Source organism: Saccopteryx leptura, chromosome 1, assembly GCF_036850995.1.
Source record: "Saccopteryx leptura isolate mSacLep1 chromosome 1, mSacLep1_pri_phased_curated, whole genome shotgun sequence".
In the NCBI taxonomy this organism is placed as follows: domain Eukaryota; kingdom Metazoa; phylum Chordata; class Mammalia; order Chiroptera; family Emballonuridae; genus Saccopteryx; species Saccopteryx leptura.
Genome location: NC_089503.1, coordinates 257,792,673 through 257,816,537, shown reverse-complemented (window position 1 = coordinate 257,816,537; position 23,865 = coordinate 257,792,673). Strand labels below are relative to the sequence as shown.

At 51.4% G+C, this 23,865-nt stretch overlaps 2 protein-coding genes and 1 long non-coding RNA gene across 5 annotated transcripts; 2 read left to right on the top strand and 1 right to left on the bottom strand.

Annotated features, from left to right (window-relative positions):
• The first annotated feature begins 3,916 nt into the window (after nt 1-3,916).
• PGLYRP2 (peptidoglycan recognition protein 2) lies at nt 3,917-9,792 on the top strand. Of its 2 annotated transcripts, XM_066361058.1 has the most exons (6): nt 3,917-3,991; nt 4,635-4,752; nt 5,865-6,971; nt 7,738-7,948; nt 8,473-8,770; nt 9,688-9,792. In XM_066361058.1, exons 2-6 carry the CDS (start codon nt 4,668-4,670, stop codon nt 9,775-9,777), a joined length of 1,791 nt encoding a protein of 596 aa, XP_066217155.1. In that variant the 5' UTR covers nt 3,917-3,991; nt 4,635-4,667; the 3' UTR covers nt 9,778-9,792. The 2 variants fall into 2 exon arrangements, with proteins under 2 accessions (XP_066217155.1, XP_066217154.1); XM_066361057.1 differs by lacking the exon at nt 3,917-3,991 and having other exon boundaries at nt 4,608-4,752.
• Nucleotides 9,793-12,030: 2,238 nt separating this feature from the next.
• RASAL3 (RAS protein activator like 3) lies at nt 12,031-23,719 on the top strand. 2 transcript variants are annotated; one of them, XM_066348358.1, is made up of 18 exons: nt 12,031-12,096; nt 12,225-12,559; nt 14,355-14,485; nt 14,633-14,711; nt 14,874-14,935; nt 15,312-15,382; nt 16,770-16,896; nt 16,983-17,081; nt 17,491-18,033; nt 18,376-18,520; nt 18,783-18,927; nt 19,753-19,989; nt 20,079-20,280; nt 20,385-20,503; nt 21,413-21,803; nt 22,076-22,233; nt 22,716-22,779; nt 22,885-23,719. In XM_066348358.1, exons 2-18 carry the CDS (start codon nt 12,238-12,240, stop codon nt 23,026-23,028), a joined length of 3,039 nt encoding a protein of 1,012 aa, XP_066204455.1. In that variant the 5' UTR covers nt 12,031-12,096; nt 12,225-12,237; the 3' UTR covers nt 23,029-23,719. The 2 variants fall into 2 exon arrangements, with proteins under 2 accessions (XP_066204455.1, XP_066204464.1); XM_066348367.1 differs by having other exon boundaries at nt 12,047-12,082.
• On the bottom strand, nt 15,152-17,373 carry LOC136380504 (uncharacterized). Its single transcript, XR_010746959.1, has 3 exons — nt 17,172-17,373; nt 16,924-17,069; nt 15,152-15,326 (listed from the first exon to the last, which is right to left on the bottom strand). It is a non-coding gene; the product is annotated as an uncharacterized lncRNA (long non-coding RNA).
• Nucleotides 23,720-23,865: the final 146 nt, after the last annotated feature.

Genomic DNA, 23,865 nt, shown 5'->3' with positions numbered 1-23,865 from the left:
CAAAAAAGGCTCATAAATTGACACATGTCAACTGAATGATGGATATTTTTAATATTTTTTAAGTGAGAGGAGCGGAGATAGAGAGACAGATTCCTGCATGTGCCCCAACCAGTATCCACCTGGCAACCCATCTGGGACGGATGCTGGAATCAACCGAGCATCCTCAGTGCTGGGGCCAACCCTCCAACCAATTGAGCCACTGGCTGCAAGAGAGGAACAGAGAAAAGAGAGAAGGGGGAGAGAGAGGGGAAGAGAAGCAGATGGTCACCTCTCACATGTGCCCTGACCTGGGATCGAACCTGGGATGTCCGCATGCCAGGTGGATGTTCTATCCACTAAGCAAACCAGCCAGGGCCTGAATATGTTTGAAATATTCTATTTAGAAAAAAAAATGTTTAAAGCATTTTGCCTTGTGTCATTCTATTGGAACAGGGTGATGATAGCTAGGAGCCTGTAGGTGCTGGGTAAATGTTTCCCAGGGAGTACCAGCACCTGGTCCCATTTATCCCACACTCATTCCTGGCCTCTAGCATACTGCCGTGGGCTGAGTTCATGATTTGCTATAATATTTAGTGTCCTCAGTTACAAAACTTCCTCTGCTCCTGTTCCAGACCCAGGTGTCCCAGAGATTAAATCTCACCTCTACTCTCCCAGAAAGACACAACATAAGTCAACTTCTGCCCACCGGGGACTATAGAATAGCCCCAGCTGGAGGCTGTGAGGTTGATTGCTCACACCACAACTTGCTTTTCCCTTTGGCAAATTAGGTGTGACCAATCCTGTAGCTGGCCTGCCCTGGCTTCAATGATTTGGCTGGGGTTCCAGACTGGGTTAAGGCCCAGCCCTAAGGCCCAGCTGGCTGCTGAGGGACCAGAGCCAACAGGGAAGCCTGGGGTTGGACAAATGCCCCAGCTGCAGAAATAATACATGACCACAACGTGGGAGTCTTGTCATAATGAATTACCCTGTGGGCTGGACCTCTGCTGGGAGACTGGGGCAGGTGAATAGATGGACAGAAGTGACTCCTTACTCACAGAATGTTTTCCATATGCTAGCACGGTCCTAGCTAGTTTACCTCTCACAGTAACACTATGAAGTTGGTTCTATTGCCCTATTTTAGAGATGGACAAAATGAAGCCTAGAGATTAAGCCACTTAGTCCAGCTAGTAAGCAACAAACTGAGAATTTGAGTCTGGGTGGGCTGGCTAAGCACAGATCAGCAAACTTTGTGAAAATAATTGTACCACAAAAACCTATTTTTGCAGATCAGACAGTCTCTGTCAAAACAACTGAATTCTGCTGTTATAGCATGGGGAAAAAATCATAGACAATACATAAACAATTTGGGGAAAATGTATTCAAATACAATTTCATTTTATATAAGCTAATATTCCAGACAATGGAATATTATTCATCCATGAAAGGAATAGTTTCATGATAAAAAGCACTTATTCATACTATAGTGTGAATGAATCTCATAAACATTATGCTCAGTGAAATTTTAAAAAGCCAGAACAAAAAGTCACATATCGCATGATTCCATTTATATGAAATGTCCAGACAGGCACATCCATAGAGACAGAAAGCAGGTCAGTGATTGCCAGGGGCTGATGAATAATGGAGAGCAACTGCTTAATGGGTACAGGGCTTTATTTCAGGGTGATGAAAATGTTTCAGAACTAGATAGAGGTGGTGGTTTCACAATATTGTGAATGTACTAAATGTCACAGAAGCATACACTTTAAGCATACACTTTAAAATGGTTTTATGTAAGGTAAATTTCACCTTGAGAAAAAAAATATAATGTTCACAAAACAGACAGCTAGTCCATAGGCTGTAGTTTGCTGACTCCTGCTATATGACATCTCTTAACAAAACCCAGAGCTAAATAAAAAAGCACAGGCATATATAATCTTAGCTCAAAGCCCTGCACACAGCAATTATTATTATCATCAGGGTCTTCATTATTATTATAGGTACTGCTACTAAAGTGAATATTATTAACTTGGATTTTGGCCCCAAGCCCAGCCCTGCCCCAAGTTTCTTTTCCTCTGGCCTCTGGCCCTGATCCCAGCCTCATTTCAGCTCCAGGGCCCAGGGCTCTGCCTGTCTGTGCCAATGATACTTCCATTAAGGCTGTCCCCAGGCCCTGAACAGGGAATACTCTCACGAGACCCCTGGTCAGTCTGCAGCCTAGAGAGGCCTTGACCAACTCTGGCAGGTGGGCCTCATGAGGTGAATGAATGAAAAGTAGAGGTGAGGTGATTCATCCTTGGAACCCCAGCCTTTCTGCTTCCTCCCTGGCCCAGCTCAGACCAGGTGATTTAGAGTGTGTGTGCCTGCATGTTTGTATGTGTGCGTGTGTTTCACAGCCTGACCCCAAACTGACCCCACATCCTCAATCAAGCCTTTCATGTACTCAGCAATCCTTCCCTGCCACTCACTTGGTCCCTGGTCTGTGCCGAGCACTTCTGGGCACTCCAATAGGACTCAGCATCTTCTAGTCTCAGGGAGATGGAACTGGACAGAGAAAATCCTAGTCCTGTATGGATAGGTCTGGGTTAAAGGGAGGAACCTCAGGCTAGGGAGCCAAAAGGGAAAATGGGGGAGCCAGGGGAAATCAGGGAGGCTTCCTGGAAAAAGTGTAGTATTCTAGAAGGTCACAATTCCCAGACAGACCCTAAAGGAAAGGCAGTTGTCCATGGTATTCCCTGGCTCAAACTTGACCCACTCTCTGCCACCAACTCCAAGCTATAAAAGGGAATCAGGGCTGCCTCTCTGGCTGGCTTGGTAATGTTGCCTGCAGCTAGTCTGCAAACACTTTTCCAGGGTGAAGGGTCATAACTACATTGACCCTAACCCAGCCACAGGAGAGTGAAAACATGCACTGGATTTGGAGCCCTCCCTAGTTTCTAGCTTTGTGACCTTGGGCAAGGTACTTAACCTCTCTGAGCTTACCCTTTCGCTGGGTAAAAAGGGCATACAATGGTTAAATAAAACCACAATGTCCCCCCACAGACACAATTAATGGGACAATCAAAGGGTCAAACCCAGGATCCAAAATGCTGAATCAAGGCCATTCCCAGACCAGGTGGACATCAGGTGGGATCTCATGTGATAGCCACGCCCATAGCATCCCAGGGCTCCCTTTTGATCTATGCTAGGCCACTAGGACTAGGGTGGGACAAGTGAGGCACAAAGACAGGATCAGAATTCTTGATTTTTTTTCTTTCATCTCTGCTCCAGTAGTCAGTTCCTGATCCTGTCTTTATCTAAAATGTTGAGAAATATTTACCTAAAATGTTTGCTCATCATAGATTTTTGACATTCACTTTAGTTTATTAAAATATTGCATTAAAATATTACTTCTCTCTGACTCTCTCTGTCTGTCACAAAAATCATATATTATCTTCATTACTGAGATTTTTGACATCACCCTAAAGTTTGCGCCTGAGGAAGATGCTTCACTCTCCACATTCTAGTCCCTGCCCCAGATGAACACACAAATTACTTCCTGCATGTGCTTCTACCAGGCAGAGCCCCATCCCCTAATCCTTGGAAGCTGGGACTCAGAGGGAGATATTACCTTGGATTCCCCTGAGGAATGGCCCGCGTTCACTTCCTCTCCTAGGACCCTTCTCCAAGCCCCACTGTTTGCCTAGCTTTGCGCTGGACAATGCTGAGTTCCCCAGACGGAAGACACTGGATATCTGAGCAGGCCTCCCTGGGGAATCCCAAACCTGGTTCAGCCTGGGTATTCCCAGGTCCGCCCAGGGCTTGCCTTTTGCTAAGTGCCCAACCTAGTGGGTCCCCCAGAAACTCCCCAGGCTGGTTTTGGCATGGAAGGCCCATAGTGAAGCAATTTACAGAGCATTCCCAGTCATGTTGAGCCCATCCCACCTGACATTCAAATAAAGGAGAGGCAGGCTTACTTCTGCAGAACTCAGCCACAGCCCAGGGGAAGAGAGAAGACCCCTCAATGTCAACCCAGGTAAGCCAAACAACCAAAATCAAGGTCTAGAAGACCCTAGGCCAATCCTTAGCTATGTCTGATATTTTGGGATCAGGAGCTAGAACTGGGTGAGAGAAGATATTTCCTAATCCCCTGGACTCACAGCAGGCCTTAACAAAAATAATCCCCAGCCCTACACCTGTTCTCTGCCTGCACCTAAAGTGCTAGCAGCAAAGGCAGGAAGCAGTGCCAACTTCAGGTGAGGTGTGTCCTTCTCTCCCCGCCCCCAGCACAGCCAGTCTTACCAGTTGGGCTGGCATCTGAGAGTCACCTGCAGTGGCAGCAGCAGCTACTGAATGATCAGAGAAGGGGTAGGGCTTGTTGAATTGGCCTCAGTCTACCTCTCTTGGGAATGGGCAGAGTCTGTTGAAGTTTAAACTACTTGGCTTCCAGGTGCCTTCTAGGTTGGGTCTGGCTTAATGACCTTTGACCTCAGCTTGGGAGGGACAGGATAAGATGGGGGAGCCCTTAAAACCCAGATGACCTTGACCCAGGGCACTCTGTGCCCACACCTCTGCTACCTCCCGCCCACAGCTCTGCAAGAGACACCCATGTCATTCACCCCTGGACTTTGACAGTGGTCAAAATTACCACTCAGTTACCCATGCCCGTCTCCTTCCAGCTCTGCCGAGGTCTCTGCTGAGGTCAACCGGATATGCCTCCCAGAAGTGGGAATCCCACAGCAGTACTCCAGGGTGTCCTCTGGATCCTACTTGGATTGTGGGCAGAGCCAGGGACAGGTAAGTCAGAAGGTAAAGGTCTGCAGCAAGTACAATAAATTCTACAGAAGTGTACTGCTGTCCCTCTCTGCTCAGCCCTGTACAGGGTAAGACTGGAGACCCCCAAGAGACCCCCAAGAGACCCCAGTCACAAGGAACCTCCAGTCCGGGAACACAGATGCTCTCAGCCCACCAGAGTCAAGACAGGGGGTAGGAGAAAGACCTGGGTCCAGAAGATCAAAAATCAGAAAGGTTTCCTGGAGGAAAAGATACAGATCTAGGACAGGAAAGAGAAGAATTTTACTTGGGAAGAAGCAAGAAAGGATATTTTAGCCAGAAAGAAAAACAGAGGAATTACAGTGTATACTGTCTGAAGAAGAACTTGAATTCCTGGGTTCATAATCCTGCTCTGCCTCTTCCTATCTGTGTGACCTGAGACAGGTCCTTTAACCTCTTTGTGTTAGAGTCATTGTGAAGATTAAATTTGTTAAGTTATGTAAGTCACCTACAATGGTGCCTGACACATAGTAAATATTTAATAAAGGTTAGCTACTATTCAACAACCCACCTCAGCTCTGAGCCCAGCACTTCTAGGTTCCAGTTCAGCTGCTGACATTTCCCCCACAAGACACAGGCCCATCCTCTTCTCCCCTGAGCATCCTTCAGACACCTTGCCCTTTAAAATTCCACAAAAATTTTAATCCATCACCAAAAACTGTCCCTCTTCCCTCAAAATGCCTGGGAACTCTGCTCACTTTTGTCCGTCATACTGCCATTATCCTAGCTTTGGCAATCTTTATTGCTCACTCCAAACTGTTTCCCCATCTCTACACTAGCCTCCTGAAAATTCATTCTCCACAGGAAGCCAAAGGAGCAATCTTAGAATGCAATCTGGCCATATCTCACTCCTGCTCATGAACCTGCCATAGCTCCCCAGTGCTCACACATAGTCTAAGCTCCTTAACCTGTTCTCTATGCCCCAGTTTCCTTATTTACATGAGGATGGTGTTGGGGAGGTTATAGGGTTGTCACATAGAGAGCAGGGGGCACTGAGAAGATGTGGAAGCAGCAGAGGGAGGCTCAGGAACAGAGGGCACTGGGCCACTGGGCTAATACCATCTCTCCTCCTGCAGCATCCCTGCCCCTTCTCATGGATTCTGTCATCCAGGCTCTAGCTGAGCTTGAGCAGAAGGTGCCAGTCACCGAGGTCAGCCATACTGCCTCTGCGTGGCAGCTGTCAGCCCAGGACTTTGGTCCCCATAATCCCCTCTATCACTTCCTGTTTGGGGGATGGAGGCTCAAAACAACGAAGTTGGATCCCTCCGTACTGAGCCCAGAGCTGCAAGGCCTGACTGAAAAGGTGATCCAACACAATGTGCGGGGCCGGCAGGAATACGGGGTGGTACTGGCACCCGATGGCTCGACAGTGGCTGTAGAGCCTCTTCTGGCAGGGCTGGAAGCAGGGCTGCAGGAGCACAGGGTCGTAAACTTGCCCTTTGAGAGCATAGCCACCCCTCCGGGTGCCAGAGCCACCCTTCCAGATGTTGGAGCTGTGGTTCCTGACATAAGAGTCACCATCCCAGGACTCAAGGATGACTCTTCAGATATCAGCTCCACAGATGTCAGAGCTATGTCTCCAAATGTTACAGCCACAGATCTCAATGTGGGAGCCATCTTTATGGATGTCCCAGCCCCCTCTCCAGATGACCAAACCTTCTTGCCAGATGCCAAAGCAAAGTCCCCAACCACTGTGGACAGCCTCCTAGTGGTCACCTTGGCCAGAGATCTGGGCCTGACCTTCCTCCAAGGCTCCCAGACCCAGAGCCAACCAGGCCTGGGAGCTGAGGGCTGCTGGGACCAGCTCTCTTTCCCCAGGAACTTCACACTCCTGGAACCTGAGGCATCACCACTTACCGCGGCCTTCCTCAATGGTGCTCTGGATGGGGCCCTCCTTGGAGACTACCTGAGCCGGGCCCCTGAGCCCCGGCCACCCCTCAGCCACCTCTTAAGGCAGTACTATGGAGCTGGGGTGGCCGGAGACCCAGGACTTCGTAGCAACTTCCGACGGCAGAACGGAGCTGCTCTGATTTCAGCCCCTGCCCTGACTCAGCAGGTATGGGGCGCCCTCATCCTGCTACAGAGGCTGGATCCAGCACACCCTCAGCTGCAGGGCATGAGCCAAGAACAGCTGGCACAGGTGGCCACCCATGCCACCAAGGAGTTCACTGAGGCCTTCCTGGGTAAGGCTCCACCCCCTGTGACCCTCCCTAACACAGATGCAGACAGTCAGCTTGATGTGGTCAGGGGCTCCAGAATTAGGGATTCCAGAGAGGGCAATGAGGCTCTGGCTGGTGTGGGGTAGGGGGAGAGGTCAGGGCAGCTGCATAGGTAAGGAAAGGCTAGATTCGTGTCTTGAAGTATGAATAAGAGTTTGACCAAAAGAAAAGTGAGAAAGAAAGCATTTCAGGAGGTGGGCTCAGCACATACAAAGGCACAGAGATTGAAATCGAGGTTCAGCCAGTTATTCCTGTGTATCTTTAGGTGAGTTGCCTCACTTCTCTGAACTTCACTTTCTTCAGTGAAGCGAGGTAAATCTGCTTGCTACCCCTTAGATTTGCTGGATGGTTTGAGAAAGATGAAGCATGTAAAGCAAGTATCGCACAACTAGAGCATAATAAATACGGGCCAAGATTCTTTCTCAGTGTGGTTGTCTCTCCTAGGGCTCAGATAAGGGCCGGCTGCAAATAGTGTTGAGTCCTTGGTTGTAAAGAGCCTTGAAGTCTGAACTGCAATTCTTGGGGTTCATCCTGAAGGGGGTGGGAGTCATAGCCAATACTGTATTCCAATAGTACTGGGATGCTGTTAGATCCCGATGGAAGTCAGTGTGGTGTGAGATTGAGTTGTCCCCAAATCTGGAGAATGGCCCATTAGATTCGTCTAATGGGGGTGCGGGCGTCAGGAAGAGAAATGCTGGCTAACCCAGCCCTGAACAACCCTTCCCCGCAGGGTGCCCAGCCATCCACCCCCGTTGCCGCTGGGGTGCGGCACCGTATAGGGGCCGCCCAACGCTACTTTCGCTGCCGCTCGGGTTCTTGTACGTGCATCACACATACTTGCCCTCGCCCCCCTGTACTGCCTTCATGAGCTGCGCGGCCAACATGCGCTCCATGCAGCGTTTCCACCAGGACACACGTGGCTGGGACGACATTGGCTACAGGTAGGCGGAGCTTGGATGGGGCGGGGCCGGCTACCTCGTTCACAGCTTGCGTGGGCGGAGCCTAACGCAGGATCGGGTTGGACAAAGCAAATCTGGAGAAAAAGCAGAGTGGTGTGGGTGGGGCCAAGATGGGGAGGGCGTGGCCTATGCGGGGTGTGGCCTTTACAGGGACCAGAAATGGGGTGGAACAGGGAAAGAAGGCGGGACCTGGGAGAGGAGCAGGGCTGGAGCTGGGGCTGGAGCGGGGCAGTGATGGGATTGGGCCTAAAACAATCAGAAAAGGGCTGTGAAACTAAAAGGGCTGTGAATTGGGTTGGAGAAGGACTTGAGACAACGGTGAGGGGGCCAGACAGAAAGAGGCGTGGCCAATGCCAGAGAAACAGGAGGGTTACTGGGGTGGTATTTTAGAAGAGGAGCCAGACAAGGCTGGGCCAGGCAGAGGCAGTGCGACCAGGCAGGACTTGGCAGAGATATGGGACAAGGCACCCCTGACACTGCGGTCCTTGTCTCCCTATTTTCCGCAGTTTCGTGGTGGGCTCAGATGGCTATGTGTACGAGGGCCGCGGCTGGTACTGGGTTGGCGCGCATACACGAGGTCACAACTCCCGCGGCTTTGGCGTGGCCTTCGTGGGCAACTACACAGCAGAGCTGCCTGCCAAGGCCGCACTGTGCACGGTGCGCGACGTGCTTCCCAGGTGCGCGGTGCGCGCTGGCCTCCTGCAGCCAGACTATTCCCTGCTCGGCCACCGCCAGCTCGTGCACACCACCTGCCCTGGCGAAGCGCTCTTCCACCTGCTGCGCACCTGGCCGCACTTCGACGCTGTGAGTCACCAACGCCCGCAGAACCTCGACCTGCGACCCATCAGACACGAGCTCAGCCTCTGACCTCTGCCTGTCTCTCCAACCTTAGCAGGCCCTTCTCTTTCCTGTAACCCCTTAGCCTGCACAGTCTGAGCCAGGTCCCTGGTCTCCCTTGCATCCTTTCTATTCAGGCAACCAAGTCCCAGCCAGGGAGGTGTTAATTCTCTGGCACTTTTGGGCTGCTTGTTCTGCTTGCAACATTTCCTCCCCCCAGGCCCCTGCCCGCATAACCTCAGCCTAGCCCCCGACCCAACCAGCTTGTTGTTTGCCCAGCCACCAATACCATTGACCTCCCAACCAGGTCATAGCCCCTAACTCCTGCAGCAGCCCCTCTGCATTCACAACTTCAACCTAGCCTGTGTCACCTTCACATATGTCACAATGCTTCTGCCTGCACAGCCACATCCCCCCCAACCTAATCTTGGCCTCACCCTTTCCCTCTACCCAAAGGACTTCTGTGTATACAAAAGTAAACTAGCTAGTGTCCTTCTGCAGAAAACACCATTTGCCTGCACATTCTCTGTCCAGCTCCTAACCCTATTTTGCAGTCTTCTGACCAGATAATCTCGGCCCCGAGGATGCTTGCTCAGCCCCAGCCTCCTTGGCCCTTGATGACAATTCTCATGCTGGATCAATGGAGGCCCAACCAACACAATGTTGGCCACAGCCCTGACCTCAATCACCAAAACACCTCTACTCACACACCTGCACAAGCTTGTGCTACCTGCATACTACCACTCCATCTCATTAAGCTGGCCTGCAGTCAGTGTTGTACCCACCCCCTCACTTTGTCCTCTTCCTCGGTCGGGGTCCCACCATAAGGAGAGAGACCTAGCCTCACCCCCCCCCCCAGCCTCACACTCTCTTGTCTCTACTAGAATGTGAAGCCAAGAACTTCCAGGAGGGCCTCCAGGAGATCCAAGAGGAAGCTGCCTCCAGGGACCCTGCCAGCCACAGACCTCCAATAAAGAGATTGTGCAAAGAAAGCCTGTGTCTACGCACCATCTGTGTTTGCATAGGTTGTCTTAGTTAGGGTTTGCCCAGAATCAGACCCTGAAACAAAAGTTCCAGTGAAAGGAGTTTGGGAGGTGACCTCAGGACATATCATTTGGGAAATAAGAGGTAGGAAAGGGACAGGTGCTTTATCAAGCAAGTTGGCACTGAGGGTACATGGAACTCAACCCTTTGGGGACCTCTGGGGAACAGTGTGGTACACACACCTCAAAGTCATTTCACCCAAGGGGTGACGGAACTGAGGTATTGATCCTCCAACTCCTATAGTCATTGACTAAGGGCTTTTTTCAGGGAGGTGTTAATAATCTGGCACTTTTCAGCTGCTTGTTGCATGGGCTCCATCTGTCAGAGAAAGTTCTCTAGCAAAAATGCAGGGAGTTGGGAGTCGAGCCAGTATGCAATAAGGTGATAAACACTCAGGTATATGGCAGAACACAAGGAGCCTCCCTGTGTGTGCAGTGAGTGGCTCAGTGCAGTATGAATAAGATGAATATATCTAAGGTGTACGCATCTGCCTGAATGTGTCCTGCTCCGAAAGGGTCTATGGCCCTTACTGAATACCTTCCTCCTCAGGATGGGGTATAAAATTTGCAAGGCCCAGTGCAAATAAAAATGCAGGGCCCTTTGTTCAAAAAGCAGGAACTTCAAGACAGCGTTAGCAGAGCATTAAATCAAAAGTACTGTGGAGCCCTTCTGGGCATGAGGTTTTGGGCCATCGCACATGGAACACACCCATCAAGGTGATCCTACCCATCCCACCCCTTGCCTTTGCACAAACTGTTCCTTCTACCTAGCGTGATCTTTCTATGGCCAGCTCCTTCTCATACTTCAGGTTGCAAATGCCATCTCCTCAGAAAGCCCTTCCTGCATTTTTCCAGCTCAAAGAGTATCACTTCTGCTCAACCTCTCTTTTCCAGTTGGTCTATTTTCTTCCAGGTCCTCCTCATCAGGTAGAAATGTCCTGCCTGTGCTCAGAATCTGTTTCCCTCGCTAAACTGTGAGCTCCAGAAGGGCAGAAATCGAGTTTGTTTAGTTCCACATTGGCTTCTTCAGCACCTAGCACATAATAGATACTCAGAAAACCTTTTCTGAATAAAAGGAGACACTTATTACAAACCTTCTGAAATTGATATTATCATTGTGTTGTACAAATATGAAAATCAAGGCTCAGAGAGAGGAAGTAACTTGCCTGAGGTCACACAGCGAGAGAAATACCAGCTGACACTGGAACCTACTCCTGAGCCAGGATTCTACTGACTCTCATGTTGACTCATTTATTTCTCAGAACAGTATTTTCCCACCTCTTTTTTCATAAAAACATTTATTAGAAAAGTACATCAATAAATTTTCAGAATTGAACACCACATCCATGTAACCAGTACCCAGCTCAAGAAATAGATGTGTTAAATTATGTTATGTGGTCTTCACCTCAATTTTTAAAGGAGAAACAAAAACCATGATCAGCTCCCAGAAGCCTCCCTTATCTCCCCCTCACTAGCCCCTCTAAAGTAAACCGACATCCTGACTTTTGCACTTGGTTTTTCTGCTTTGGAACTTTATATAAATGGAACAACACAGTGTGTATTATTCTTATTCTTCTTCTTCTTCTTCTTCTTCTTCTTCTTCTTTTTCTTCTCAGTAGTTTTTTTGTTTCTGTTTGTTTGGGGGGTTTTGTTTTGTTTTGTTTTGTTTTGTTTTTTGCTCAGCATTGTTTGTGATTTATCTGAGTTTGGTCATTCAGTAGTTTGTTCACTTTCATTGCTGCATGGTATTCCACTGTGGGAAGAGACCACAACTTACCCATTCTACAGTATATGGACACTTGAGTTGTTGCTAGTTTGGGGCCATTATGAATAGTGCCAGTGGGCATATCTATTGGGTAAACTGCTGGATCAGAGGAGAGGTGTATGGTCAATGTTTATAAATCAGACCAAACAGTTTTTCACTCAGGTGAATCAGTCTAGTCTCTAACTAGCAGTAGATGAGAGTTCCAGAGGCTCCATGTTCTCACCAGTATTGGGGCAACACATGCCCATTTTGCAGAGAAGGCAACTGAGGCTCAGAGAGGGACATGTGTTGCCTCCTAGGCAGTGAAAGATTCTGGTTTCTACTCTGTCACCTCCTCTCTTCCTGCATCCTGTCCCCCATTGTGCCCTCCCAGTCTGGCTGTGGGGTGGGGTGAAACGACAGGGTCACGTGGAGTAGCATTCGGCAGGAGGAAGCCAGGCAGTGTGCAGATGGCTGCTGCTTCTGGGGCTGGTCAGTAAATCAAGGTAAGGGAGCGAGTGTGTTTGGTCCCAAGGGGGTTTTCTGGGGATAGAGCTGAGAATGGGGATGGGGCTGAGGTGAGGGTATAATGTGGGCAGACATGGGACAAAACTATCACCCTTTCAACCTCCAGGAGGATCCCCACCATGGACCCACCATCAACAAGCCAGTCCTCCAAAGTCCAGCCTGCAACCCCATCTCCACTAACCTCCTATCGCTGGCACATGGGCGGTGGTGGGGAAAAGGGGGCTGGAGGCTTCCACTGGGGCCGCCTTGCAGGCTGGGGGAGGACACTGAGCCACCAGGAACCCATGGTCAGCAGCCAACCGGCCCGGTGTTCCCTCTTCCATCGTGTCCTCTCTGTGCCTCCCAAGGAGTCACGCACAAGCCGCCTCCGAATATCCAAGGCCCTCTGGGGTAGGCATAAGAGCTCACTAGTGGAGCCAGAACTAGAGCCAAAGGCCTCAGGTACGTAGCTTCCCCACTCAGAACTTGGGCTGGGCTGAGAGCCCAGATGCTTAGGTTTTGTCTGCCTCCAGAGCATCAGCTATACAGACACAGGAAGTTGTGGGGAGTACAAAAGCCCAACAGGAAGTGGCTGGGGCCCTGTTGCCCTCTTCTTTGTCTCCCCCTTACCCAGCGCCTGGGGGTGTGGGGTGTGGCCAAGGACCTGTGGGCAAGGGATTCTAGTCTGGGGAAGAGACAGGGAATAGCCTGATGGCAGTGCTATCCAGATGCCAAATGGTTCTTGCCCCCAACTGGTCTCTTTTCATATCTAATGGCCCAGTCTCATCCTATTCTGCCTGGATATTCACCTCAGTCTCCTCCTGCTCTCCTATCATCCAGCTTCCATGTCTGAGTTTCTTTACTTCCCCATCAGCTAAATGCTAATCATAATTCCTACTTCAAAGGGTATATGTCATTCATTCATTCATTCAAGCAGAGGTCTGTTGAGCACTTACTATGTGTCAGGTCCTAATTTAGGCACTGAGGACACAGCAGTGAACAAAACAGATATCACTGGCTATCTGTGAGGCCCACGGTATAGTGGGCATGAATGACAATGAACAAGTATAAACAAGAAAATGACAGATGGGATAAGTGTTGTACAAAGGGAACTAGAGGGTAGCATGAAATTTGGAGCTCTTTCATGAAGCACTAGCCCAGGCCCTGGCATATTCTAAGTGGTCTGGTAACAGTGGGAGCTATCATTTTTTCCTCTAGTGGTAAGGGAGGTTCAGCCTTCCTATTCCCAGAAGCTCATTTAATTCTCGCCATTCATATATCCCAACCTGCTGTTCAAGTCCTAGAACAAACTCACTCTCTTTGGGAGGCCTTCCTTGACCTGCTATACTACCACCACCCCTTACCCTGACCTTTTTCTATTCCTTTATCAAACTTTTTTTTTTACAGAGACAGGGAGTGAGTCAGAGAGAGGGATAGACAGGGACAGACAGACAGGAACAGAGAGAGATGAGAAGCATCAATCATTAGTTTTTCATTGTGCATTGCAATGCCTTAGGTGTTCATTGATTGCTTTCTCATATGTGCCTTGACCACGGGCCTTCAGCAGACTGAGTAACCCCTTGCTGGAGCCAGAGACCTTGGGTTCAAGCTGGTGGGCTTTGTGCTCAAACCAGATAAGCCTGCGCTCAAGCTGGCGACCTCGGGGCCTCAAACCTGGGTCCTCTGCATCCCAGTCTGACGCTCTATCCACTGCGCCACCGCCTGGTCAGGCCCTTTATCAAACTTTGAATATAGTCCATATTAGACTAGTTATTTATGTAAGAAACCAAGACTGCTGTCTTGTTGTTTAAACTCTTGGACCTTCCCACTGTTGGTTAAAAAAAGAATGCTTGTGTCTGAGGCCCAGCTCAATCAATCACAAGCTGTGTGAATCCATGCCAGTCACTCAGTCTCTCTGGATTTCAGTTTCCTCCTTGGTTAAATGAGGGTTATCATATATACATGATATATATGGGTTATAATATAGTGGAGGATTAAGTAAGAAAAGGCATGAAGAGCAGTAAACATAATTACAAGTCACATAGTAGGTAGGCTGAGTCCACTACCCATGGCCAGTGGGGACAAGGCCCAGAGAGGAGCCTTGCTCAACAACTACCTGATATGGCTGCTTGGGGAGGGAAGTGAGGAGCAGAGGAGGCAATTAGGAGGGAACACTCAATGAGCTTTAGTGAGTGTCAAGGGTGGTCTGAGATTCAGGAAGAACTCCCAGGTCTCCAGCACTTCCTCCTCTACCCAGGGCCTGAGCCAGAGCTGGAGCCCCCTACCCCACAGATCCCTGAGGCTCCCACCCCTGATGTGCTGGTCTGGAACATTGGGGCCTTCACTCTGCTCAATGGGAAGCTGGTGCTACTTGGGAATGAGGAAGAGGTAAGAGGGTGCCTATGGGCAAGGGAAAAGAAGGAAGGAATGGAAGGGAGGGAGGATAACGGAAAGGTGCCTGCCTCTTCCTCGGTCTGTCTGCCTGCCTGCCTGCCTGCCTCCTCTTTCTGACTACCCACTCCTGTGGAGGAACAGGGTTCTCGCCAGTCCCGGGCAGGGAGTGCTAGCTCTGAAAGCAGCATCCACACGGCCATGGGGAACCTCAGAGATTCAGGTAAGTAAGCGTGAGAGGTGGGAAGGGCTGAGGCATTTGGCAGGCCATAATTCTACCACTGAACCACCAAGGCTTACTGCTGGGGCATTTGGGAGCCTGTCAATGTGGAGCAGAATCCAAGATGATCCCATCCCCCAACCTTCTACCCCTGACCACCCACAGACCGGATCCCTGGAAAGACCGAATCTGAGGCTGCTGGCCCTAACCAGGTCCACAATGTTCGGGTGAGGCATCCAGTGGGAGGTGTAGGGGAGGTCAAAGACTTTCACCTCAGAGGTGAAAGGGCACTCTTACTGGATGATTCTGGGAAGGTCACTGAACCTCTCTGGGCTTCAGAGTCTCTGAATAGAACTAAAGGAAGAAACTCCCTCTCTGGGCTTTTTATGATAAATCAGTAGAGAACACAGGAAAGCATATAATTGGTGCTTTAGAAATGGGAGCTATTGGTTGCCTTTATTGTTCCTGCTAATACAGCCTGAGCTTGTGGTCCCTCAAGCTTGTGGTCCCCCAAGACTAGCAGATCCTCCAGGATACCCTGAAGGAAAAGGAGCTGAGGAGGAAGCACAGGGTTCTGCTCTGCTGACATTCCTCTCCCTATAGGGCTTGCTCAAACGGCTGAAAGAAAAGAAAAAGGCCAGGTCAGAGCTGGGAGCCAATGCCTCCCGGGATGGGTAAGAGTCTGTGAGGGGCTAGACGGGCTGGGATTTAACATTACCCCTTCTCCCTCCACCTGCCTTTCATTCTGACCTTCACCACATACTCCTTGTGGCTTCCTCTATGTCCTGTCCTGTGGTGGGTCAGGCTGGGGCCACTGAAAGACCCCAGCATGGACCTAGTCCCCCATGGAAGAGTGGAAGCAAAGTCCTACATAATAACTCTAAAACAGGAGCTAAGTCAAAATCTTGGTCTGGGCCTGACCTGTGGTGGTGCAGTGGATAAAGCGTCGACCTGGAAATGCTGAGGTCGCCGGTTCGAAACCCTGGGCTTGCCTGGTCAAGGCACATATGGGAGTTGATGCTTCTAGCTCCTCCCTCCATCTCTCTTTCCTTTCTCTCTCTCTCTCTCTCTCTCTCTCTCTCCTCTCTAAAATGAATAAAATAAAATTAAAAAAATAAAAAATAAAAATCTTGGTCTGGGAGTGTCAGGGAAGGGAACTGAGCTGAGAGCTAGCTGAAGGATGGGTGGAAATTAACTAGGCTAAGGGCAGAAACAGCATTCCAGGCAGATGGAACAGCATGCACAAAGGCCAAGAAGTCAGATGAAGACACAAAAACAAACCAGTGTGGCTAGCCCTGGCTCAGTAGCTCAGTTGGTTAGAGCATCAGCCCCATACGCCAAGGTTGCAGGTTCAATCCCAGGTTAGGGCACATACAAGAGTCAACCAATTAATGCATAAATAAGTGAACAACAAATAATGTTTCTCTCTCTCTCTAAAGTCAATAAACAAAAATTTTTTGAACTAAAAAAAAAACCCAGCCTGACCAGGCAGTGGCGCAGTGGATAGAGTGTCAGACTGGGATATGGAGGACCCAGGTTCAAGACCCCGAGGTCTCCAGCTTGAGCGCGGGCTCATCTGGTTTGAGCAAGGCTCACCAGCTTGAGCCCAAGGTTGCTGGCTTGAGCAAGGGGTCACTCAGTCTGCTGTAGCCCCCCAGTCAAGGCACATATGAGAAATCAATCAATGAACAACTAAGGATCCCCAACGAAGGATTGTTTCTCATCTCTCTCCTTTCCTGTCTGTCCCTATCTGTCCCTCTCTCTGACTCTGTCTCTGTCGCAAAAATAATAATAATAATAATAATAAAAAACAAGGCTAGTGTGACTGGAGTTCAGACAGTGAAGGATTTAATGAAGGAAAGTGAGGTCAAATGAAAAGAGTTATATACTACGGAAGGTCATGTCATGCAGGGTACCATGAGAAGTTGGGTTGATCCTAAAAGTGATGGGGTCAAGTCCAATTTAGGTTCAAGTCCGTCCTGGCCTCCCTCCACCCTTCAGGCTATAGAGGATGATGAGGGAGAAGGGAGAAGTGACTCTTGTTCTCCATCCCTTTCCAAGACCCCCCAGTGCTCTGGGCTCTCGGGAATCGCTGGCCACACTCTCTGAGCTGGACCTGGGCGCTGAGCAGGATGTGCGAATCTGGCCACTGCACCCCAGCCTCCTGGATGAGCCCCACTGCTTCCAGGTAAATGTAGGCAACTCTTCAAGTCACCTCGACCCTTTGGCTCCACTCTTGGTCTCAGCCGCAACCTGAAATCCCTTTCCCAACAGGTAACATGGGCAGGCGGAAGCCGCTGCTTCTCCTGTCGCTCGGCTGCTGAGAGAGACCGCTGGATCGAGGAACTTCGTCGCCACTTTCTGCCCAGCCAGGTCAGTACTGCAGGAAGTAAGAGACAAGGAGGCCCCGCCAGAGCCAGGACCTACCCCTTTCATCACCCGGGGCCATGGCTCCGCCCTTACCTGCGCAATCACTCTGACTCTCCTCATCTTCATACCAACACCTTGTACAACTGCCCCCCTCCCCCCGTCCCTTCTTTTCATTCTGGGCTTTATTTACACCCAAAGTCCCGCGGCTGCTTCTCGGTACTCTGTAGCCAGGATCTATCTGGGAGATTATGGAACAGCTAAAGGGCTCCCGCGTGGCCACCTTACGACCCCTATGTCCCCACTCTACTCCCCCAGAGGCCCAGAGATCTCCCTGGGGACATGGGCCCCCCGTTTTTATCTCTGGTGCCCACCATCGAACACCTACTCCTTCCCCCATCACTCTGGTCCGCAGGACAATGTGGAACGCGAAGAGACGTGGCTGAGCGTGTGGGTGCACGAGGCGAAGGGGTTGTCCCGGGCGGCGTCAGGGGCGGCAGGAGTACGCGTCGAGCTATGGCTGGACGGCGCGCTACTGGCGCGCACCGCACCGCGGGCTGGTCCAGGCCCGCTCTTCTGGGCAGAGCGCTTCCACTTCGAAGCGCTGCCGCCAGCACGTCGTGTATCGTTGCGGCTGCGCGGAATGGGCCCGGGGAGCGCGGCGCTGGGCCGCACGACACTGGCACTGGAGGAGCTGAACGCCCCCCGGGCGCCCGCCGCGGGCCTGGAACGCTGGTTCCCGCTACTGGGGGCGCCTGCTGGCGCGGCACTGCGGGCGCGCATCCGGGCGCGGCGCCTGCGCGTTCTGCCGTCCGAGCGCTACAAGGAGCTGGCGGAGTTCCTCACTTTCCACTACGCGCGCCTCTGCGGGGCACTGGAGCCCGAGCTGTCCGCGCAGGCCAAGGAGGAGGTGGCGGCTGCCATGGTGCGCGTGCTGCAGGCCACCGGCCGGGCGCAGGTGCGGCGCAGGAACTCGGCGGCCCCGGGTGACCAAAACAAGTGACACCTGCGAGGGGTGGGGCACTCTGAGAGGAGCAGAGTGAGCTTCAGCTACCGAGTGTAGGGCACATGGAGAGGCGGGCCCTGAGCTTCAGCTGAGAAGGACTGGGTTTGAGCTGACCCTCAGCGCTGAAAGGTGAGGTGTCACCTCACCTAACAGTTAGGGACATACCTGTGAGGGCCGGGCCTCAGCTGTAGCTATGAGGGGCGGGGCGTATGCCCAGGTGGGAGGGACTCACCAAGGGCAGGGCTTCCCCAGGCTCAGTCTGAGCCCAGGCAACAAGAACCCTGCTATGCCTAGGCACTGGTGACGGACCTGGGCACTCTAGAGTTGGCACGCAGTGGAGGCCGTGAGGCGCTGCTGTTCCGGGAAAATACATTGGCCACCAAGGCCATCGATGAGTACATGAAGCTGGTGGCACAGGACTACCTCCAAGAGACGCTAGGTGAGCAGTGTGTGTTTGGGGGGTGGGGGCTGTCAGAAGCCTGCTGGGAGGACTTATGGACCCCTTGGAAACCTGGGAATCCCTGGGTAACCTGGATTCTAGCTGAGGGTGATGCCTTGGGGGTGCTGGGATCCTGGGGAAAACTGAGGTTCCTTAAGATGTTAGGTGCCTCCAGAGTAAATTGGAGATAGAGTTGGAGATTGGGTGTGGTGGGTCCTGGTGATCATGGCCCTGGCTCCTGTCTGGCTGTGCTGGACTGCAGGACAGGTTGTACAGCGTGTCTGTGCCTCCACTGAGAACTATGAGGTGGATCCCAGCAAGTGTCCAGCCTCAGAGCTGCCCCAGCACCAAGCCAGACTGCAAAACAGCTGTGAAGAAGTCTTCAAGAACATCATCCAGTCCTATGAGTAAGAATTAAGGCTTTAGCATCTGAGCCTGCCCCTGCATCCCAGCCACTGCGCTAATAGTCAGATAAAGTACAGGGTGCCCAGTTGAATGTGATGCAATATTTGGGACATACTTATATTTTAAAATTATTTATTTTTTATCTGAAATTCAAGTTTAACTCATCCTGTAGTTTTATTAGCTAGCTCTGGCATCTCATGCCCAATATTATGCCACCTAACCCCATGTAATTCCTTGTTGCAATTCCTCATCCTCTAGCCACAGATGACCCCATACCCTAATTCCATGCCACCTGACCCAGTTAACATAGGACCTCAATCCTATGACCTCTGATTTCAGGTGATGTTATGCCCTCAATCCTATAACCCCAGGCCTTAAATGACTCTGTTCCCCAAATCCCATGCAACTGATCACAGGAAACCTGAGATTTCAAATCCTTGACTTCTAACCCTAGGTTATCCTGTATGTCTAATCCCATGTCACCTGGGACATCAATACCATGGTTTCTGAACCTAGGAAACCCCATGAGCCCATTCTATTTCATATCATGTACTCTGTCTGCTATCACAATCTCATGTTATAGCTAGACCCCAAATTAATGGCCTCTGTCCCCATGTAAACCTTTAACCCCAACTCCAAGATTACTGACTCCAGAGGTCACCACAATAACACCACCATATATTCTGATTGCAAGCATCACTCTCCCTGATAGCTCCAATCTTGGAACTCAGAATGCAAGTGACTCCTGATCCCTGACCTTAAGTTTGTCCATCCATGAACTTTATGCCCATAGACTCCCCCTTTGACTATATCCTATTCTGCCCCAGCTGGTTCCCAGGAGAGCTGGGCACTGTGTTCTCAAACTGGCGAGAAGCATGCAAGGCACGTGGATCTGCAGCACTGGGCCCCCGGCTAGTGTGTGCCTCCCTCTTCCTGCGACTTCTGTGCCCTGCCATCCTGGCACCCAGCCTCTTTGGCTTGGTGCCAGAGCACCCAGAACCTGGCCCAGCCCGCGCCCTCACACTGATTGCCAAGGTCATCCAGAACCTTGCCAACCGTGCCCTGTAGGTGCTGGCAGGCTGGGGGGGGCATGGTGGGGCCATGGAGGTGGCAGGTGCCTGACCTGACCCACCCAGTTGGAACCCTGACCCAGGTTTGGTGAGAAAGAGGCCTACATGGACTTTATGAATAGCTTCCTGGAGAATCATGGACCTGCCATGGAACACTTCCTGGACCAAGTGGCCATGGTGGATGTGGATGCAGCACCCACTGGTTACCAGGGCAGCAGTGACCTGGCTCTCCAGCTGGCAGTCCTGCATGCTCAGCTCTGTACCATCTTTGCTGAACTTGACCAGGTGTGGCCTGAGCCCAGAACCCAGGACATATTAGAAAGGAAAGAGGACAGGGAGCTTCTGGCCCCAGAGAGCTTGCTCAGCATCTTCCTTACATGCCTCACCAGGCAACCCGTGACAGTCTGGAACCCCTGCCCACTATCCTGCAAGCCATTGAGGAAGGCCGGCCTGTACCTGTGTCTGTGCTAATGCATCTTCCACAACCCCCCACCCAGGTCCACTCCAGGTAACCTGCCTGTCTCCAGTCTGGTTCAGTTCTGATGGGTGAGAACAGGGGCAGGGCCAAAGGAAAGCTCAGGGTCTGACTAGAATCAGAGGTGAAGGCAGGATTATGTCAGGGGTCAGAGATGAGGTCATGTTGGTGTCAGTCAGAAACACTTGGGTGGAGGTCAGTGGCTGGTCATTGGATGAAGACAGGGTCATCCAAAGGATCAGGGAGAGGCTCACAATGTGATCAAGGGCAGGCACAGGATCTGATTGAAATCCAAGATGGAAATTGGTTATTGCAGAGGTCAGGGAGAGGTCACATCTGGCATCAGTGAGAGAAAGTGACATTGTGGTCAGTGATGAAGCTCAGTTTTCAGTGAGAGGTGTGGATGGGGTTAAATCAGGGGTCAGATGTTAAGACACATCACCAAGGGTCAGGGACAGGTTCATATTGTAAGCAAAGGTCAGAATCAGATGGGTCAAGGGTATGGGCAGAGTCATGTTTGGGGTCAAAGGTCCAGCATCACAGTCTTTCAGGAAACAGACAGGGTCAGTTTAAAGTCAGAGGTAGGGAATAAAAGGGGGTCAGTTAGGAAGGAAGAAGATGATACCCTTATGAGCAGAGGTTGAGCCCAAGGTCCGATTGAAATTTATATTATAGAGGGTCAGGTCAAGGCCCACATTGTCTCAGAGTTCAGGATAAGACTAGATAGAGAAGAGCCAAAGGTTAAATTGGGGTCGTGTCAAAGATCATAAAGAGGACAGTATTATCAAAACTCTAGGACAGGGTCAGAGGTCAAAATGAGATCCCATCAGCGACTGGGTGACATAGAAGTAAAAAGATCATGGGTGTGGTCATTTCGGGTCAGAGCTAGGTGTGAGGTTAGCTCAGGGGCTAAAGGTCTGAACTCCTTCATCCCACCCCCAGCTATTCTGCAGTGGAGAAGCCGGGTTTCCTGCCCCCTCGGGACCTCCCCAAGCACACCCCTCTCGTTTCCAAGAGCCAGTCCCTGCGCAGCGTTCACGGCTCAGGAAGTTGGGCCAGGCAGCGGCCAGATGAGGAGCAGCCCCTACGGCTTCCCCGGCCGGTGCAGCGCACGCAGAGTGTACCGGCTGGCCGCCTACCTGGCCGCCGCCCGTCTGCAGGGCCCCGGCCACGACCCAAAGGCTCCCTACGCACCGGCCTCGCGCCCCGCGGCCAACCCTGGGCCGGGGCCTCGGCCTCACTGCCTCGAAAGCCGTCGGTACCCTGGCAGCGTCAACTGGACCAGCCGCGAGACAGAGACCAGTCGCTTGGCATGCACCGACCCATGGGCAAGGTGAGGTCCAGCCTAGGTCCGAGCACCGAGAGGAGAGACGAGCCGGGAGGCCAGACAGGTCTGGGTTCAAATATCAGCTCCCTGTGTTGTGTTACCCCGGGCCTAGCCCAACCCTCTCTGAGCCTCAGTTTCCTCCTCTGTACAAGAGAGCATAGTTCTCCAAGAGGCAGGGCAATGAGGAAGCAGAGAGCAAGGAACTCGGACGTCAGGGTCTTCCCAGAGAAGAAGGGGCGGGACAGCGGGTCAGATTACAGAGGCTCCCTCCCCTACAGCTGGCCGAGCTGCAGTGCGAGGTGGCCGCCCTGCGCGAGGAACAGAAGGTGCTGTCCGGCCTCGTGGAATCGCTGGGCACCCACATCCGGGCCTTGACTGAACAGCAGCAGCAGCTTCGCGGCCAACTGGAGAATCTGGACTCCAGGCTTGGTGGAAGGTGAGCCCTGCCTCTCCATTAGCTGAGCCCCCAGGTGGACCCGCTAAATGTACTCAGAACGCCTAGGACCCACTTTCATTCAGGCCCTGCCTCTCAATCAGTCCCATTCTAAACCTGCCAGGCACGGTCACGCCCCCTAGGCCAGCCCTGCCCCAAATACACCTGTTAAAACACCCAACTCTAGGTCCGCTCTGCCCGCCCCGAGGTCCCTGGCAGGTCTTTTCGTCAGTCGCCATCCTTTAATCAGGTCCTCCCATCAGGTTGGGCCAGGCCCTCTTAGTCTGGGCACGCCTCCATCCCGGACACCACCACACCCAGGATGGGCCAAGCCCCACATCCAAGGGTTTTTCGCTGGTCTTTTTAAAGCTCCAATTCAGCCTCTTTAGTTTGCCTAGGCCCCGCCTCCAACTCCAAGCCGCGTTCCCGAACCCTAGCTCTCTAATCAGGGACTGGAGCTTCCCCCTTTCCCCTGATTCCTACAGGACATCGCACTTAGACCCAGAACGCAACCTTCCAAGCAATGAGGCCCACAGGCTGAAAACTCTGGTGAGACCCCCAGCCTTAATCCTGAAGCAGATCTGGTTGGTGAGGAAACTAGGGTTGGGGTGCAACCCTCTCCTGGCTTTGAGCCCACTGCTACTACCTCTCCAGGAGCGCCGCCTGGCTGAGATGGAGAATTCTCAAGCCCACCTGAAGGATGCCATCCAGAGCCTGCAGCTCCTTCCAAGGACGCAGGGGTCCTGGAGCCAACCCCTGCCCCTCAAAGCGCCCTGCATCAATGGGGACACCACCTGAACTGCCCACTCCACGTGGTCTGGGAACAAAAATAGCGTTTTAGGGGCCCTGCCTCAACTCTACATGGTCTACAGTGTGGAGTAGAGCTGTAGGTGACAACCTGTCTGGCACTGAGGTTGCCCAGTAAAATTTTGATTTTGGTAAAATTGATGGGGTTTTTTGTCCCTAAGTGTTGACAATCAGAAAGCACCTTTCCCCATTCAGCTCTCCCAGATCCCCCCCCCCAATTGGAGGGCTCATGAAGGAGGAGATGTAAAGAGATTCTCACCAGCTGTGTGACTTCAGACCTTCACTCTCTTAGAGCCTCAATGTCCTCTTTTGCAAATTAGATCTAAAGGTCCTTACACAGTAAAACAACCATAGTTTAAAGTTTCAAAAGAAGGTATGCATAGTTTGTTAGGCCTAACACCTACCTCTCAATGAAGCCCAGATGCTACCTCCACCAACCCCTAGGCCCTAGATGAGAGCATCCTCAAGGGCCCCTAAATCCCATACCAGCTCCCTTATGGCAGGAAGAGCATGCATCTGGAAAGCAGATGAAGGAAGGAGCAGGTCGGTGTGGAGATAGTTGAACTCTGTGGGTGTTGGCTGAGTAAAAGAGTGAACATTTGAATTATGGGTGAGCAGTAGGGTGGACAGGACATAGGCAAATGAATAGGTTAGCATTTGCTGGGATAAACTGTGTAGAAAAGTCCTGTGTCATACTATGAAATAAATATTTGAATCGAGTATGTAGTTATATACAATATGTAGTATGAACATTTGTTAGTGTCCTGAGAGTCTAGAGCTGGGCAATGGGGAAACAGTAATGAATTAGGACTCCTGTTCTAAAGAAAC